Raw genomic sequence first — 14,524 nt, 5'->3', positions numbered from 1 at the left:
TTTGATAATCACACCATGCTATTCACAATTGCCATGTCGTCTCATTTATTTATTTTTGTTTTACATGGGATTTAATGAGTTATAGTTCCTTCGTGAACCGAAATACTGTTCTAAAGGGTGCTTTTTCAAGCTTTTGCACTGACTTCTCTAAGATGTGATGCTTGAGCATAAACAAGAGTTTTGTAGTACACTATTTAGTATAACATCACCCCTGCCTCTTCATCTTGATTCAACCTCCCCATCCCACTGCCTTCTCTGCTGTGTTCCCTGCCGCAGTTTAAGTGTTAGTCCATGCGATTGTTAATAATTCAGAGTCAGCGTTGCTGCACTCTGGTCTGAGGCCGAGCGTGTGCAGAGCAGCGCTGGCTGATACGCTCCTGCAGTCTGTGCACAGAGAGAGAGAGAGAGAGAGAGAGAGAGAGAGAGAGAGACTGCAGAGAACACTGAGATAATCAAACACACCCTCATACATGCACCCAGGGAACACCAGTCACTGCCCACTCTCTACGGTCCGTCTCTTCTGAGCCTAATTCACTCCCTGAATCTTCTTCTCTTGCGGTTTTCTTGATAGGGACGGATAGAAACCAGGATCATCCAGCCGTCTGTGTTTCTTGACAACTCAAGCTGGAGAAGAGAAGGTGGAAGATGATGGAAGCAAGGCCCAGATGGACCCCACGGTGGCCGGATTGGCGGCTCTCTGTTTGTGTGCTGCTTTTCTGTATGTTTGGGATGGCGGTGGGCCGCAGGGCTCCCAAAACCCCTCGGTGTCCAGCCACCTGCTCCTGTACTAAAGACAGCGCCTTTTGCGTGGACACCAAAACCATTCCCAAGAGTTTCCCGCCAGGAATCATCTCCCTGTGAGTACCGGAAAGATCACGTCTGCCTGTTTCTTCTCTCATTTCTTTTTTTCTTTATATTCAAAAAGGGGAAAGTTGCTAATGACTATTATCACTGACTTGCCATAAACCATTTTCACAGCAGCTTAATAATATAGATTGTCTAGAGATAATGATTTATAGGACAATTTGTCCATTATGTCACCTATCAAGTGACGTGTGACATAAGGGTTTATGTGATTATAACACAATCATAAAAAGTGACAGTAGTGACAGTTTTTGGCCTGCAAAGCTAAAAAATGACAACAAAACAATATAAAGTAGTAGTATTGCCATATATATTCCAACCTGATATTTTTTAGTCACTGACATTTATTTATAACCTTTGGTAGCACATTTGTTGTTGAAGCTGCAGTGGAAGGGATTTGTTAGTGAACAATGGCTTCGTTTCTGTCACATAAGCTCTGTTTCATGGCTTGAGAAGACTACCGTGTACATATAGTGCATGTTATGTAATGTAGAGTCGTCAAATAGACTACTTTCTGAGAGTCTCGTATGTTGGTGAACTATGACAGATAAACAGAAAGTCAGCTTGCTGAGCTGAAGTCTATATGCTGCTCAGCTTACGTCTGCTGTAGAGACTCAACCACAGAAACCTCAAAACAATCACGCTTCTTATCCGCTGGAGAACATAACCGCAGATAGCATTTATTTCATCAACTGGTTCAAGATTTGTCAAGGTTTTTCTTCTCTGTGAGTTTTATATACAGTACTAAATTCAATGAAGTTATCACACAATTACACTATATTTCATTATATAAAGTCATTCATTTATAAAGACTTATATAACCAGGTTCATTCAGGCTTATTCATATATATTCTGAAGAGAGTATTATTAAAGGCCTTTGATTTCCATTTCATGTTAGCGGAGTATTATAGAGAGTCTTGAACGCTGATGGTGCCCTTATTTTCAGACTGAGAATATAAGAAGCAAAGAAGATCTGTGTCCTACTTTCTAATAATTCATTTGTGAGATCCTTTCAGGTGTGCAGAGCAACTATTCAAGAAAAAGGCCAAAAATTACTGCTCAGAATTAGACTTAAATTACTTATAACAATGTAAATGATACAAACATTGGGAAGAAGTGGGGCTACTCCTAAATTATTCATCATAATGCTAGTGTTATACTTAAGTTAAAGCCCCTAAATCTATTATATATATATATATATATATATATATATATATATATATATATATATATATATATATATATATATATATATAACTCATGAGTTTTTACTTTAAGACGACTGTAAAAGCATTGTGTTGATGATGTCGATGATGATAATGCTAATGCTAATGATTATGATGGTGGTTTCTATTATTCTATCAGGACTATGGTGAACGCTGCTTTCACAGAGATTCCTGAAGGAGCTTTTTCTCACATGCACCTACTGCAGTTCCTGTAAGTACCAAACGCACAATGATCCTCCTCTGCATTTTCTTATTATGGCCTGTGTGTGGAAAAAAAGTGTGAGGATTTTAGTGTTTGTCAGCTGCATGTCTGAGCAGTGTGTAGTGTGATGTGTATCAGTGACAGACCCTCCATTTACAGACTGCCCACACTCACACAACAACAGTGTTTCTGTCCTCCCGCTGTGTGTGTGTGTATGTGTGTGTGTGTGTGTGTGTGTGTGTGTTAGAAAGACACAAGAGAGAAGTTTGTTTTCCAACTTTCGACAGCATGCCAGTTCTTCAGTCACTGAATCAGTAAACAAATTAAAAATGTCCTGCAATATCAGATAAATATATTAGTACAATACATATAACATTTAAACTGTTTTTGTATGAAAATATGGTGTTGTTTGTGTTCAGACACTAATCCGCTGTCATATCTGTGGTTCTCGTTCTGTTCCTCGCTGAGGTCTTTGGCATATAGCAGTCAGATGTCATGAAGACGGTGTGCTTTGCCGTGTGTCTGATAATAGGCAAGATGTGCTTTCAGTCACAGGAGTTTATTGTGGATTCATAAACTCCAAAGGCAGTGATAATGGATTTACAGGGTGCTCTTTCAGGCAATGCAGCCTTTCAGTGTTTCTGATCTATTAGAAACAGTTCCTAAATGACAAAACTAGATTTGTGCACATACATATTTATATTACATACACTTTGACATACAGTACATGCCTTTTGTAAAAAAAGCACACTTTAGCATACTTAAGAGTACTTATTATTATTAAGAACTTCAGTGTGCTTTTCTTATCCACTTAAATAGGACTTAAATATGTCTTCATGTGTAATTTCACAATTACTCATGTTATGTTTGAAATATGGTAAAAGTGCACTGCTAAATACTGACAAGGTTTGATGATGAACTAAACACTTAAATGCCATTTCTATTGAAACTTCTATATTGTGCTTGTAAATGTTTGTGGTTACACATTTGAAAGGATGAAGATGCAATTTAGTACATTTCAAATGTATTATCTTTAAATACGATATTGAATTACATGCTACTTATAGATTTACTATACATGTGCTTTAGTATGTCAGTCAACACATCAAAATAAATCTACTTCTTTAGAGCAGTAAAATAGTCCTGGCCCTAAGAAAATCTAAACCTGTCGAAGATGGATGAGAAATGTTCAGCGCAATGAAAGTGCAAGCTCTTATCTTTGTCTCTTTCTCTTTGTTCTGCACAGGCTGTTGAACTCAAACACATTCTCACTGATTTCTGATGATGCTTTCGCCGGTCTTGGACACCTGCAGTACCTGTGAGTATGTTTCCATGTTGCTTGATGGATGGATGGATGGATGGCCTGAATGATAGAGGAGGAGTGGGTTGATGGGTGGACAGATTGAACACTTTTCCGACAGATGGACCGATTAGATGTTTCAAAATGACTTCTGTTGCATTTCAAGTGTGATTTATTCAGATATTTTTTAGACTGGCTTTTGGTCAAATAAATGAACCCCCCATGACCCCCCCTCCCCACCCAATTGAAAATATTCAGGTGAAATCAAATATATTCCAGACTCTTCAAGGGCCCTTTCTTCCTTTGGGGCCCTGGTAATCATTACTGGTTTTACCCCCAGTCCGACACCCCTGTTTGAAAGTGTTTGCTCATCATAACCAGCCACAGAAGGATTATTCCTTTTTTTTTTTTTTATATATAAAATCAAGTTTCAAATGAAATGTTTAAAACAGGTCAGAGATCATTTGCACAGCCATTCACAACAATTATCTGTCAGAACATTTATTGATATGAAACAATGTGGCACAATAGCTTTCCCAACGACTACAAATTCTTCCTATCCATCTCTCGTTCTTTCTACTTTCCTTACTGTCAGTTATAGATTTTCATTACCCTTTTGGGGTTTTACATTTTAGAGTGATGAATCAACAGATGAGCCTCCTGTTGGAGGATGTGCCAAATTCATATTGATTCACCAAAGAGTTTGTGTTCGTTTCTATAAATGAGACAACTGATAAACCCATTTTCCTTTACAGAATATTAAAAAGTAATTTGGTAGAAGCCAAAAACTGCATTACCGCTCAATAATAATTTTTTGTATGCTGCAAACATTTAATCAGTGTTGGAGGTAACACTACTGAGTAACGCAAGTTACATAATCAGATTACTTTGTCAAGTAACTAGTAAAGAAACACATAAATTTTTAATTAACAACAACATATCCAACTTATTTAAGTAACGCCGGTTACTTTGTTTTCCCATGTATTCACTGACATCTCTCCTGTCCTCATGTTGAGGCTTATTCGTTTCACTTTTGGTGTGAAAGGGTTTTTACAGTTACCAGAAATATAACTTTTGGATTTTTTCTATTAATAAACAAACAAGCAAGCCTAGCCCAGGTGGCAAAAAGTAACACAAAAGTAAGGTAACATTACTTTCCATAAAGAGTAACTAAGTGACACAATTAGTGGAGTAACTCAATATTGTAATGCATCACTTTTACAAGTTTAAAAATACTGCATTTTATTATATAACAGCAGATGTGATGACTCTTGAAAAAGAATCATTTAAATCAAATCCTTTTTGAAAGCCATTGAGATGAATTGGAATATTAATATCTTTCTCCAGGTATTAAAGAGACATCTTTGAGTAAGACTTGTGTGTGCCTGTCTGTGTCTCTCATCTGAATGCAGGTTGTGCAGTGAGTCCTTTTTAAGATTCAGGTAGCGTTGTCTTTCAGACGAAAGCATTGGCAGCTCAATGACTGCAGGAAGAGAGTGAATGAGATAAAAGAGAGAGGGGGGCGGAGGTCTTGCTATTACAAAAAGCTTTTAGCATTAATGAAAACGGCCACAAGCTCAGTGTCATTAAGCTAAAAGCTTTAACAAAGCAAATGCGGCAAGGTTTGCAGACAGAGGCAGGTCTTCAGAAACGGCTTGACTCATGAATCCATCAGGGAACAGGCAGCGTGCCTTTCCATCCTTACTGTTTATTACGGTAGATACAGAGGGAGAAAATATGCCATTTGATTAATATCCCTGTGCTAATCTTCTCTCGCAATGGCATCTAAAACATTTGAATGACTTCACCTGCAATTATCATATTTACAAAAATGTAATTTTATAGCTGTCTGACAAATGAGTTGTTGGTTGAATTTATTTACATGACTGAAATTGTTCATTTAATTTCCATACTGTATTATCTTTTGTCTTCTTTACAGATTTATTGAGAACAACGACGTCCAAGCTCTGTCAAAGCACACATTCAGAGGACTGAAGTCTCTGACACATCTGTATGTATTGCATCTACCTATTATCAATTTTCAGTGTATTGATTCAAAAATTAAACATTTAATAATCGAATAAATCCATGTATATGTATATTTAAAAGTGTCTGTAGCTCCAAAAGAGTCCACAGTCAACATGTTTACATGGTCCAGTCTTCAATACTCTGCGTTAATCACACCGTAATGTGTTACTTATTATATCTTATAGATTAGAATAAAGAATGAAGGAATAAATAGATCATGTTTTGTCTCTCTGGTTTGAATTTCCTTCACGTCAGGTCTCTGTCCAACAACAACCTGCAGGTCCTTCCCAGAGATCTCTTCAAACACCTGGACATCCTCACTGACCTGTATGTACCAGATTCCCAAATATTCCTCTGTGAGGGACTGAGCTTTTTCTTTTAATGTGTACAGATATAAAAATTCCATATATATCTTCACAAGACTAAAAAAAAAAAAAAAAAACTTCTCAATTTATCCATGGATCCCAGAATGAAAACCACTCACATATCAGAGTCAACAGGCAACTTTTTTTTTTTTTTTTACTATTTTGAACCTTTCTATTTCTCTCTCCAATGCAGAGACCTGCGAGGGAACTCGTTCCGTTGTGACTGTAAGATCAAATGGCTGGTTGACTGGATGGAGAAGAGCAACACTTCAGTTCCTGCCATATACTGCGCCAGTCCTTTTGAGTTCCAGGGTCGACGCATCCATGACCTTACACCACGCGACTTCAACTGCATCAGCGCAGGTGAGCTAGTTCAGACCTTTACAAAGGTTATCTGCGACTGGTGGCTGAAATTCAGTGGGAATCTAAATCTGTAAAACATGTCAACTATATTACCAAGCGTATGGGGGGGCATCCTCCCAGACTCCAGTTGTAGGCCAACGCAGACGTTAGCATCACTTTGTTTCCCTTGATAAAAAGCCATTGAAGATAAGCTCTATGACCAACAAAAATGTAAATCACTAAGAGCAATATATGTTTGAGTCTGAATCAGATCCTGAGGCAGTAGAAACTGAAACATAAACTATAAATAAAAAATGGATTCATTTAGCAGACGCTTTTATCCAAAGCGACTTACAATGCATTCAGGCTGACAATTTTCTCCTATCATGTGTTCCCCGGGATTCGGACCCACAACCTTGCACTTGTTAACACAATGTTCTAACTATAGAGCTACAGGAACCATATAATAAAAATATTCAACTTAAGTACATATTTCTGATCTGGCTATTCACTAATATTATTATTAACACTCAAACAATGATGTGCTTGAGTATGTTATTGTGATGTCATAGTTCTCCCCATTTCAAATCCTGGTGTTTTAGAAAGGTAGAAATGCATATTTTATTATTTAAACTGGCGAGATAGTTTTGAGTTTTGAAACTTTTATTTCAGATTAAAGACTTACATATGTGTACATATCAAGAACCTTTTGATTCTCCATTTCATTTCACCCCTTAAAAATGTACACAATATACACTGGCTCTGATATGAAATGTTCTTCTAATCCAGATTTTGCGGTGTATGAGACATACTCATTCCAGTCCCTGTCTGTGGAGTCATACGAGTTTAGCGCTGACCAGTATGTAGTTTACTCTCAGCCCAACACTGGAATCTGCACCGTGTTCATTTGGGATCATGTGAACATGCTTTTCAAGACACATTACAACATCACATGTAAGTCAAAAACTACAAGGCTGTAAGTGGACTTTTTTATTACTTGATATATTCAAACCAATAAAAATAGTAATTTCCATATTAAATTAACTACGGACATTTTCTCTGAAGCAGTGGGTATAGAAACAACCTTTTTTCATGAGACCTATGTTTTCGCAACAGTAACAACTGAATGTGTCGTTGAATTAATCTTTTTAGACACTTAATTTCACAAGGGAAGGCTCTGAATATTGCAGAGGTTGGAAACCCCTGCTCTGGCGTATTAAATTATTACTAATAATGCATCAAGATTTGTTTGTGCTACATGTTTAAAAAGTAGTTACATTCAGTTACAAATACTAATGTATGTGTATTCCAGCTCGTTCGGCTGTGTATTGTAAACCTGTGGTTATCAACAACACTCTCTACATGGTTGTGGCTCAGCTCTTTGGAGGATCCCACATCTACAAGTATGTTTTACTACTTTTTTAAGATATTTTCAAATATTGTGTGGATATACTTAATAAATTAATAAATTAGCACCACACTACTTGAATGCACCTTTTATTTGGTCAAATATTTCAATACCCAGAGGCTGCTATAGCATCCGTTTGCATGTGCTTATTATCATCATCATTATGACATCATTACAACATCCTGTTGTTGTCGTCAGATGGGAGGAAGGTCCATTGCGTTTCGTCAAAATCCAGGACATCGACACCACCCGTGTCCGTAAACCCAACTTCATCGAGACATTCCAGATTGAAGGAGACTGGTATTTCGCAGTAGTTGACAGCTCTAAAGCCGGATCCACCAGTTTGTACCGCTGGAACAGTAATGGCTTTTACTCACACCAGTCCCTCCATCCCTGGCACAGAGACACTCACATCGACTTCCTAGAGGTGGACGGCAAACCTCGACTCATACTCTCTAGTGCCTCGCAGCCCCCGGTGGTGTATCAGTGGAACCACAGCCAACGCCAGTTTGCCTACCACTCTCAGATCACCGAATCAGGCGATGTGCAGATGGTCAAGCACTTCTGGGTTCGAAAAGTGCTGTATCTCTGCCTCACGCGCTTCATTGGAGACTCGAAGATCCTGCGGTGGGACAACCAGCGCTTCGTAGAGATTCAAACCCTGCCGTCACGGGGCTCAATGGCTGTGTATCCGTTCAGCGTTGGAGTGAGGCAGTACCTTCTGCTGGGAAGCGATTATTCGTTCTCTAGGATCTATCTGTGGGATGAGCTCATTCAAAGATTTCAGCCCTTCCAGGAACTCAACATGCTCGCGCCTCGAGGCTTTAGCTTGATCTCTGTTGACAATAAGGATATTCTGTTAGCGGCCAGTTTTAAAGGAAAGACCATGGCCTACCAGCATCTAGTGGTGGACCTCAGTGCCAAATAGGCAGCTGGAGTGGTTTTGTATAAGTGCGTAAATGCCAAGAAGTGCAAAACTTTTCTGCATCTGCATTAACACATGAATTGATTCTATCATTGCTAAATACTCATACACAAGTTACTGTGTAAGCCATCACCAACTCAATAAATATATGTTAAACTTTAAACTGATTACCAATCTTTGGGTCTTTAAATAGACAAAATTAGTGCTGTCAAATGATTAATCACGATTAATTACGTCCGGAATAAAAAATTTTTTTACACATGTATGTGTGCTGTATTTATTACGTATATATAAATAGGCACACATACATGTATATATTTAAGAAAAATATGTTGTTTATATATTAAATATATTTATATGTAAATTAAACTATATGAATATAAATATATACATGTAAATATTTTCTAAATATATACTGTATGTGTGTGTATTTATATATACATAATAAATATACACACACATATTATGTAAACAAAATCTTTACATTTGGATGCAATTAATTGCGATTAATCGTTTGACAGCACTGACCTAAACATTTACCATATGCATTGCAATAAGTACATATTTCTTTGATAGGATCTACATTGTTCAGTTTCATATAAAAAAGGTGAATTCTATTTTTAGACAGATGTTACTCCCTGATTCGCATAACATGAACATGTCTGAAAATACTTTAAGAAAATTGTGTTCCTAAGGAAAATAGCAAGTTTCAAGTCCGTTACTCAGTTGATCTTGACTGTTAAGGCTTCGCTTTAAGGATTTTCTATGCAGATTATTCTCTGAAAATGGACAACAATTACTAACTGGCAGGTCATTATAAATCTGCTGTCATCAGCATGCATTGCAGTAAATGACTGTGGTGGAAATGTCATAAGATGTGTCACAAAATAAAGTTGAAATACCTATCTTTTTATCTTGCACATGAATTTCTTTTCTTTCTGTCCGTCTCTTTCTTTGTGTCTATTCTTCTACCCCCTCTCATTCCTTTTTGTCAGCAGCCTCCATGTCCTCCATGCCAAATATGAAGAGCGTTTTCCTTTCTGCTGTCTTCATTTTAGCGCAATCTATTGTGCCAAATTAGTCCGAGACTGTGTGATCATTCATCTTTGATGGGGCAGTGTAGGATCTAAATATATAACTGTTACAGTTGACCAAATCTGGTCTAAATAAAATAAATAAATGTAATGACAGTCAACTATCACATACAAATATTTATTCCGAAGTCTTTCTTGTTTTAAAAATAAATTATATAGCCTAAATTTAGGCTATATTGTTGATTGAATTGTGTCAGTGACTTTCAAGGGAGCTCTACCCTTACGAAAGGAAAATATATTGTGTTATATTGTAATATATTATTTTCCCTTTTTATTTTCTAATATATTATATATTTGAATACATTTAATAATATATTGATGATACATATCTAATATAGCCTATTGCAAAATAAATATACAAATGATTGCTGCTTTCAATATATTGCAATATATTGGAAAAAAAAATAATATTAAATCCCATATATAAGAATATATGCCTAATATATTACATGATATTTTCCAATATACTGCAATATATTTTTGTTTCATCAGGGTAAAACTGAATAAAATATGCTATGTATAACTTTTACAGTGTGTGAATTATGTTTTATCTCTTTGTGAATGTATTGACCTACTATAATGGGTGGTGGTTTTGCATCTGAGTGGAACATGTTTTAAAATGTACAATAAAAAAAAAATCGTTAAAATATTTTAATAGTCTACTAATGTGTGCTCGAGAATGTCCAACCGTGGTGTTTACTTTTAAAGATTTAAATGCTTGGAACGTCTGACATGGCGATGTCGTCATAACAGCCTAAATATGAGGCTGTTCTGGATTCTTCGCTGGTTTACCGCGATGTTATTCGCTCGCACATTTTCAAGGATGTAGGCTGCCTGCAGCTGGCGATTATTTGCTATCCGTTCCTTGCAGACGGATTTAATCCGCGTTTCAAAATGACATCGGAGACAGGAATGCACGGCCCTCGTACATCTACCAATCTCCCGGACACAAACCAGAGGTCCGCCGTCAGAAAACAGTGGACCCGTCTGGAGAAAATAATCTGGCCCGTTGCTCCTGATGGATATATCCCCAACTCTGTCGTCAGGAGCTTGGCTCCGTATCCAAAGTTCAGTAGTCCTTTCGCCAACAGGGCGCTCCGAATAATGGCCCAAATAGAAGACGCAGCTGTCCGTTCGGCAAAACAAAGGCGAATGTTTAAGTACTGTTTTCTTAAAGAAGAGCAAAAGAACAAGGAAGAAGAGAAAATCAGTTTGGAAAATGTTACAGAAATTGTGCCTGAGGAGACAAACATTACAGCAAGCTTGACATCACTTCAAAATGAGTCCGAGGAGACAAAGACGGGGGCCAGTTTGACTCGAAGAGCTGTGCCCCAGAGCCGATACCTGCTCCAGAACAGACAAGAGTTCCTACAGCAAAATGCTTCTTCTGTAGTGGAACTCCAGATGGAGAGTTCTTCTGTAGATGATCTTCAGATGAAAGAATCTTCTGTAGATGATCTCCAGATGAATGCTGCTTCTGTGCAGGAGTTAAAGAGCGAGGAAGACGGTGAAAAGGATCAGAGCCACCATGAAAAGAGCAATGCTTTTCCCAAAGAGCAGTTAAAGAAAGTGAAGAAAGGTCAAAAGACCGGTTTTAAACTCCCAGAAGATGTGAGCACAAGGTTACAGGTGGAGCAAGATGAGGTGCACCAGGAGATTAAGGAGCAAAAGAAAAGTGATACTACAAACATAAACGCACATGCGCCAGAGATTGGGGCTCTGAAGCGGACCATGCAGCATTCCCCCTTAAAGAAACTGAAGTCCTTTGTTCCACCTCGTCCGCTGCTGGGTGACAGAAGGCCTAATTCTGTCCTCATTTACCTTTACAGGAGATCAAAAGAAGAATCAGCTCATGAAGGGGTGAAGCGGGCTCCAACAGTGGCTTAGACCACAAATAAAACATTTAGTTTTGTGCAAAATAATATTTGTTTTATTTTTTCTGATCAATTAATTGGGTAACACTTTAGAATAAGGTTCCATTAGTTAATGTTAGTTAATGTATTAATTAACATGAACAAACAATGAATAATATATTTATTACTGTATATATTCATCTTCGTTAATGTTAGTTAATGAAAATACAGTTATTCATTGTTAGTTCATTGTAATTCACAGTGCATTAACTAATGTTAACAAGCACAACTTTTGATTTAAATAATGCATTAGTAAATATTGAAAATAACATGGACTAAGACTTATAAATGCTGTAGAAGGACTGTTCTTGCTTAGTTCATGTTAACGAAAGTAGTTAACTAACATTAACTAATGGAACCTTATTCTAAAGTGTTACCATTAAGGTATGGTCATCTCATGTATTACATGATTTATAACGACCTTAAAATTCAATGTATTGTTGTCCAAAATCAAAGACTGAGTGTGCATGAAAAGGTAACCCTAGAGGTAAATCATCAGTTCAAACTAAATTGTATGCGTGTAAGTCACCTCAAAATATATAGTCTTTTTTATGTAATAAAAAAGGACAAATGGACAAAAGTAAAAGGATAGAGGTAACAACTAATTGTTTTATTTGTTCATGTAACTGTTTTTAAAAGTTATTGTAGCATAAGGGATGCACAGCAGACATACTGTTCTGAGATTTGAGAAAACAGATCATTTGTGTTCCAGAGATATAACAGAATACTAAAATGTGAATATTTGATAAACAATAAGATACTCACTGTTTATTGTTTTTGTTCAATGTATTAGAAAGTGGCTACAAATACAGATTTTCGTCAACACCCTCAGTTCTATCACTTCCATCAGATTAATATTTTGATAATATTACATTTCGATATTTTATATTTGTTGAGGAACTGTTGATCACGTGTGAAATTGTAATCTGTCTGCTAACATGAGAATGTGTTTTGAAATGTCAAAACGTCTTGATTGCTGATAAAGTTGAAATTATATGACAGTCCAAGGTAAAAAGCACTTTACAAATATCTGAATTCATCAACATCCATCAGTCTGCAACAAGCAGGATCTCCATTCGTTTGAATGGACACTATGAATTACTAAGAGATTACTCTCAGCCATTTTTAATACACCGAGTCAAAATAAAGACATTATGAATAAAGGTTTGTTCTGAATTTTTAAGACATGTTCATTTTCATTCCTGGCATTCAGTGCCTTTTGATCCCCAGAAAAGATCATGATCTTATTGCCATAAAATTTAAAGCAACATCAATAAAAATTAGTTTTGAATCACATTTTAAGGCAATAAGATCATGATATTAATAGGGGACTCGTATAAAGTTAAACAGATTTATCTCAACTGCTATTTGTACCCAAAAATACACATGAACTAGACAAAATGACTGGCAAAATGGGCACTATTTTCTCTAATACATTAGAAGCTGTTGCCCCCATCAAACTGAAAAAGATTAGAGAAAAACGTACTGTGCCATGGTATAAGAGTAATACTCACTCTCTCAAGAAAGAAAATAATAGTCTTGAGTATATGGATAAAAACTAACTTGGAAGTTTTTAGAATTGGGTGGAAAAACAGTATGTCCAGCTATAGACAGGCTCTAAAAACTGCTAGGGCAGAGCATATCCATAAACTCATTGAAAATAGCCAAAACAATCCAAGGTTTTTATTTAGCACAGCTGCTAAATTAACAAATAACCAGATGCCACCCGATTCAAGTATTGCATTAACCTTTAATAGCAATAAATGTTTGAATTTCTTCAATGACAAAATAGATTACATTAGAAATACAATAGCGAATGTAGATTCTACAGCGTCTAATACTTCAGTTTCATCCATCGCACCCAAAGATAAACTGCGGTGCTTTACAACTATAGGACAGGAAGAGCTAAATAAACTTATCACTGCATCTAAACCAACAACATGTTTATTCTGTACTCATTAAATTACTGAAAGAGTTGTTACCTGTAGACGAAGAACCGCTTCTCAATATCAATACCCATTTGAGCTGGTGGTTATTAAGCCTCTTATTAAGATATCACAACTAGATCCTAGCCCATTTCAAATCTACCATTTATGTCTAAAATTAAAAACAAAAAAAGTTGTATCTGCTCAATTAAGCTCCTTCCTGCAATAAAATGATCTGTATGAAGAATTTCAGTCAGGTTTCAGGCCCCACCATAGCACAGAATCTGCACTTGTTAAATTACAAATGACCTGCTTCTTGCATCAGATCAAGGCTGCATTTCATTGCTAGTTTTACTTGATCTTAGTGCTGTTTTCAACACCATAGATCATGACATACTCATAGAACAATTACAAAACTATACAGGTATTCAAGGGCAGGCTCTAAGATGGTTTAGATCCTACCTGTCTGATCACTACCATTTTATTTATTTAAATGGGGAGTCATCTCATTTATCACCAGTAAAATATGGAGTGCCACAATGATCCGTCCTAGGTCCCCTTCTATTTTTAATATACATGTTGCCTCTTGGTAATATTATTAGAAAATATGGGATTAGTTTCCACTGTTATGCTGATGATACTCAACTATATATATCAACGAGACCAGATGAAACTTATTATCATTATACTTATTATTATCTAAGCTAACAGAGTGTTAAAAATGTAAAGGATTGGATGACCAATAATTTTCTTCTATTAAATTCGGATAAGACAGATATATTATTTATTGGACCAAAAAAAAAAAACAGTACAAAGAATCTAGTAGACTACAGTTTGCAACTAGACGAATGTACTGTTCCTTCCTCTACAGTCAAAAATCTGGGTGTTATATTAGGAACTTGTCTTTTGAAAACCATATTTCCCATGTTATA

The 14,524-nt window shown here is 36.5% G+C and overlaps 1 protein-coding gene across 1 annotated transcript; it reads left to right on the top strand.

Moving 5' to 3' along the window:
• The first annotated feature begins 435 nt into the window (after window positions 1–435).
• On the top strand, window positions 436–8,917 carry lgi3 (leucine-rich repeat LGI family, member 3). The gene is made up of 9 exons (XM_026269673.1): window positions 436–857; window positions 2,230–2,301; window positions 3,539–3,610; window positions 5,532–5,603; window positions 5,876–5,947; window positions 6,179–6,348; window positions 7,117–7,281; window positions 7,640–7,730; window positions 7,934–8,917. The coding sequence occupies exons 1-9, from the start codon at window positions 646–648 to the stop codon at window positions 8,661–8,663; spliced, it is 1,656 nt and encodes a 551-aa protein (XP_026125458.1). The 5' UTR covers window positions 436–645; the 3' UTR covers window positions 8,664–8,917.
• Window positions 8,918–14,524: the final 5,607 nt, after the last annotated feature.

This window comes from Carassius auratus, chromosome 8, assembly GCF_003368295.1.
Source record: "Carassius auratus strain Wakin chromosome 8, ASM336829v1, whole genome shotgun sequence".
Taxonomy (NCBI): domain Eukaryota; kingdom Metazoa; phylum Chordata; class Actinopteri; order Cypriniformes; family Cyprinidae; genus Carassius; species Carassius auratus.
Note: the sequence above shows the minus strand (reverse complement) of the source record. Positions and strands in the feature narration are given on the sequence as shown.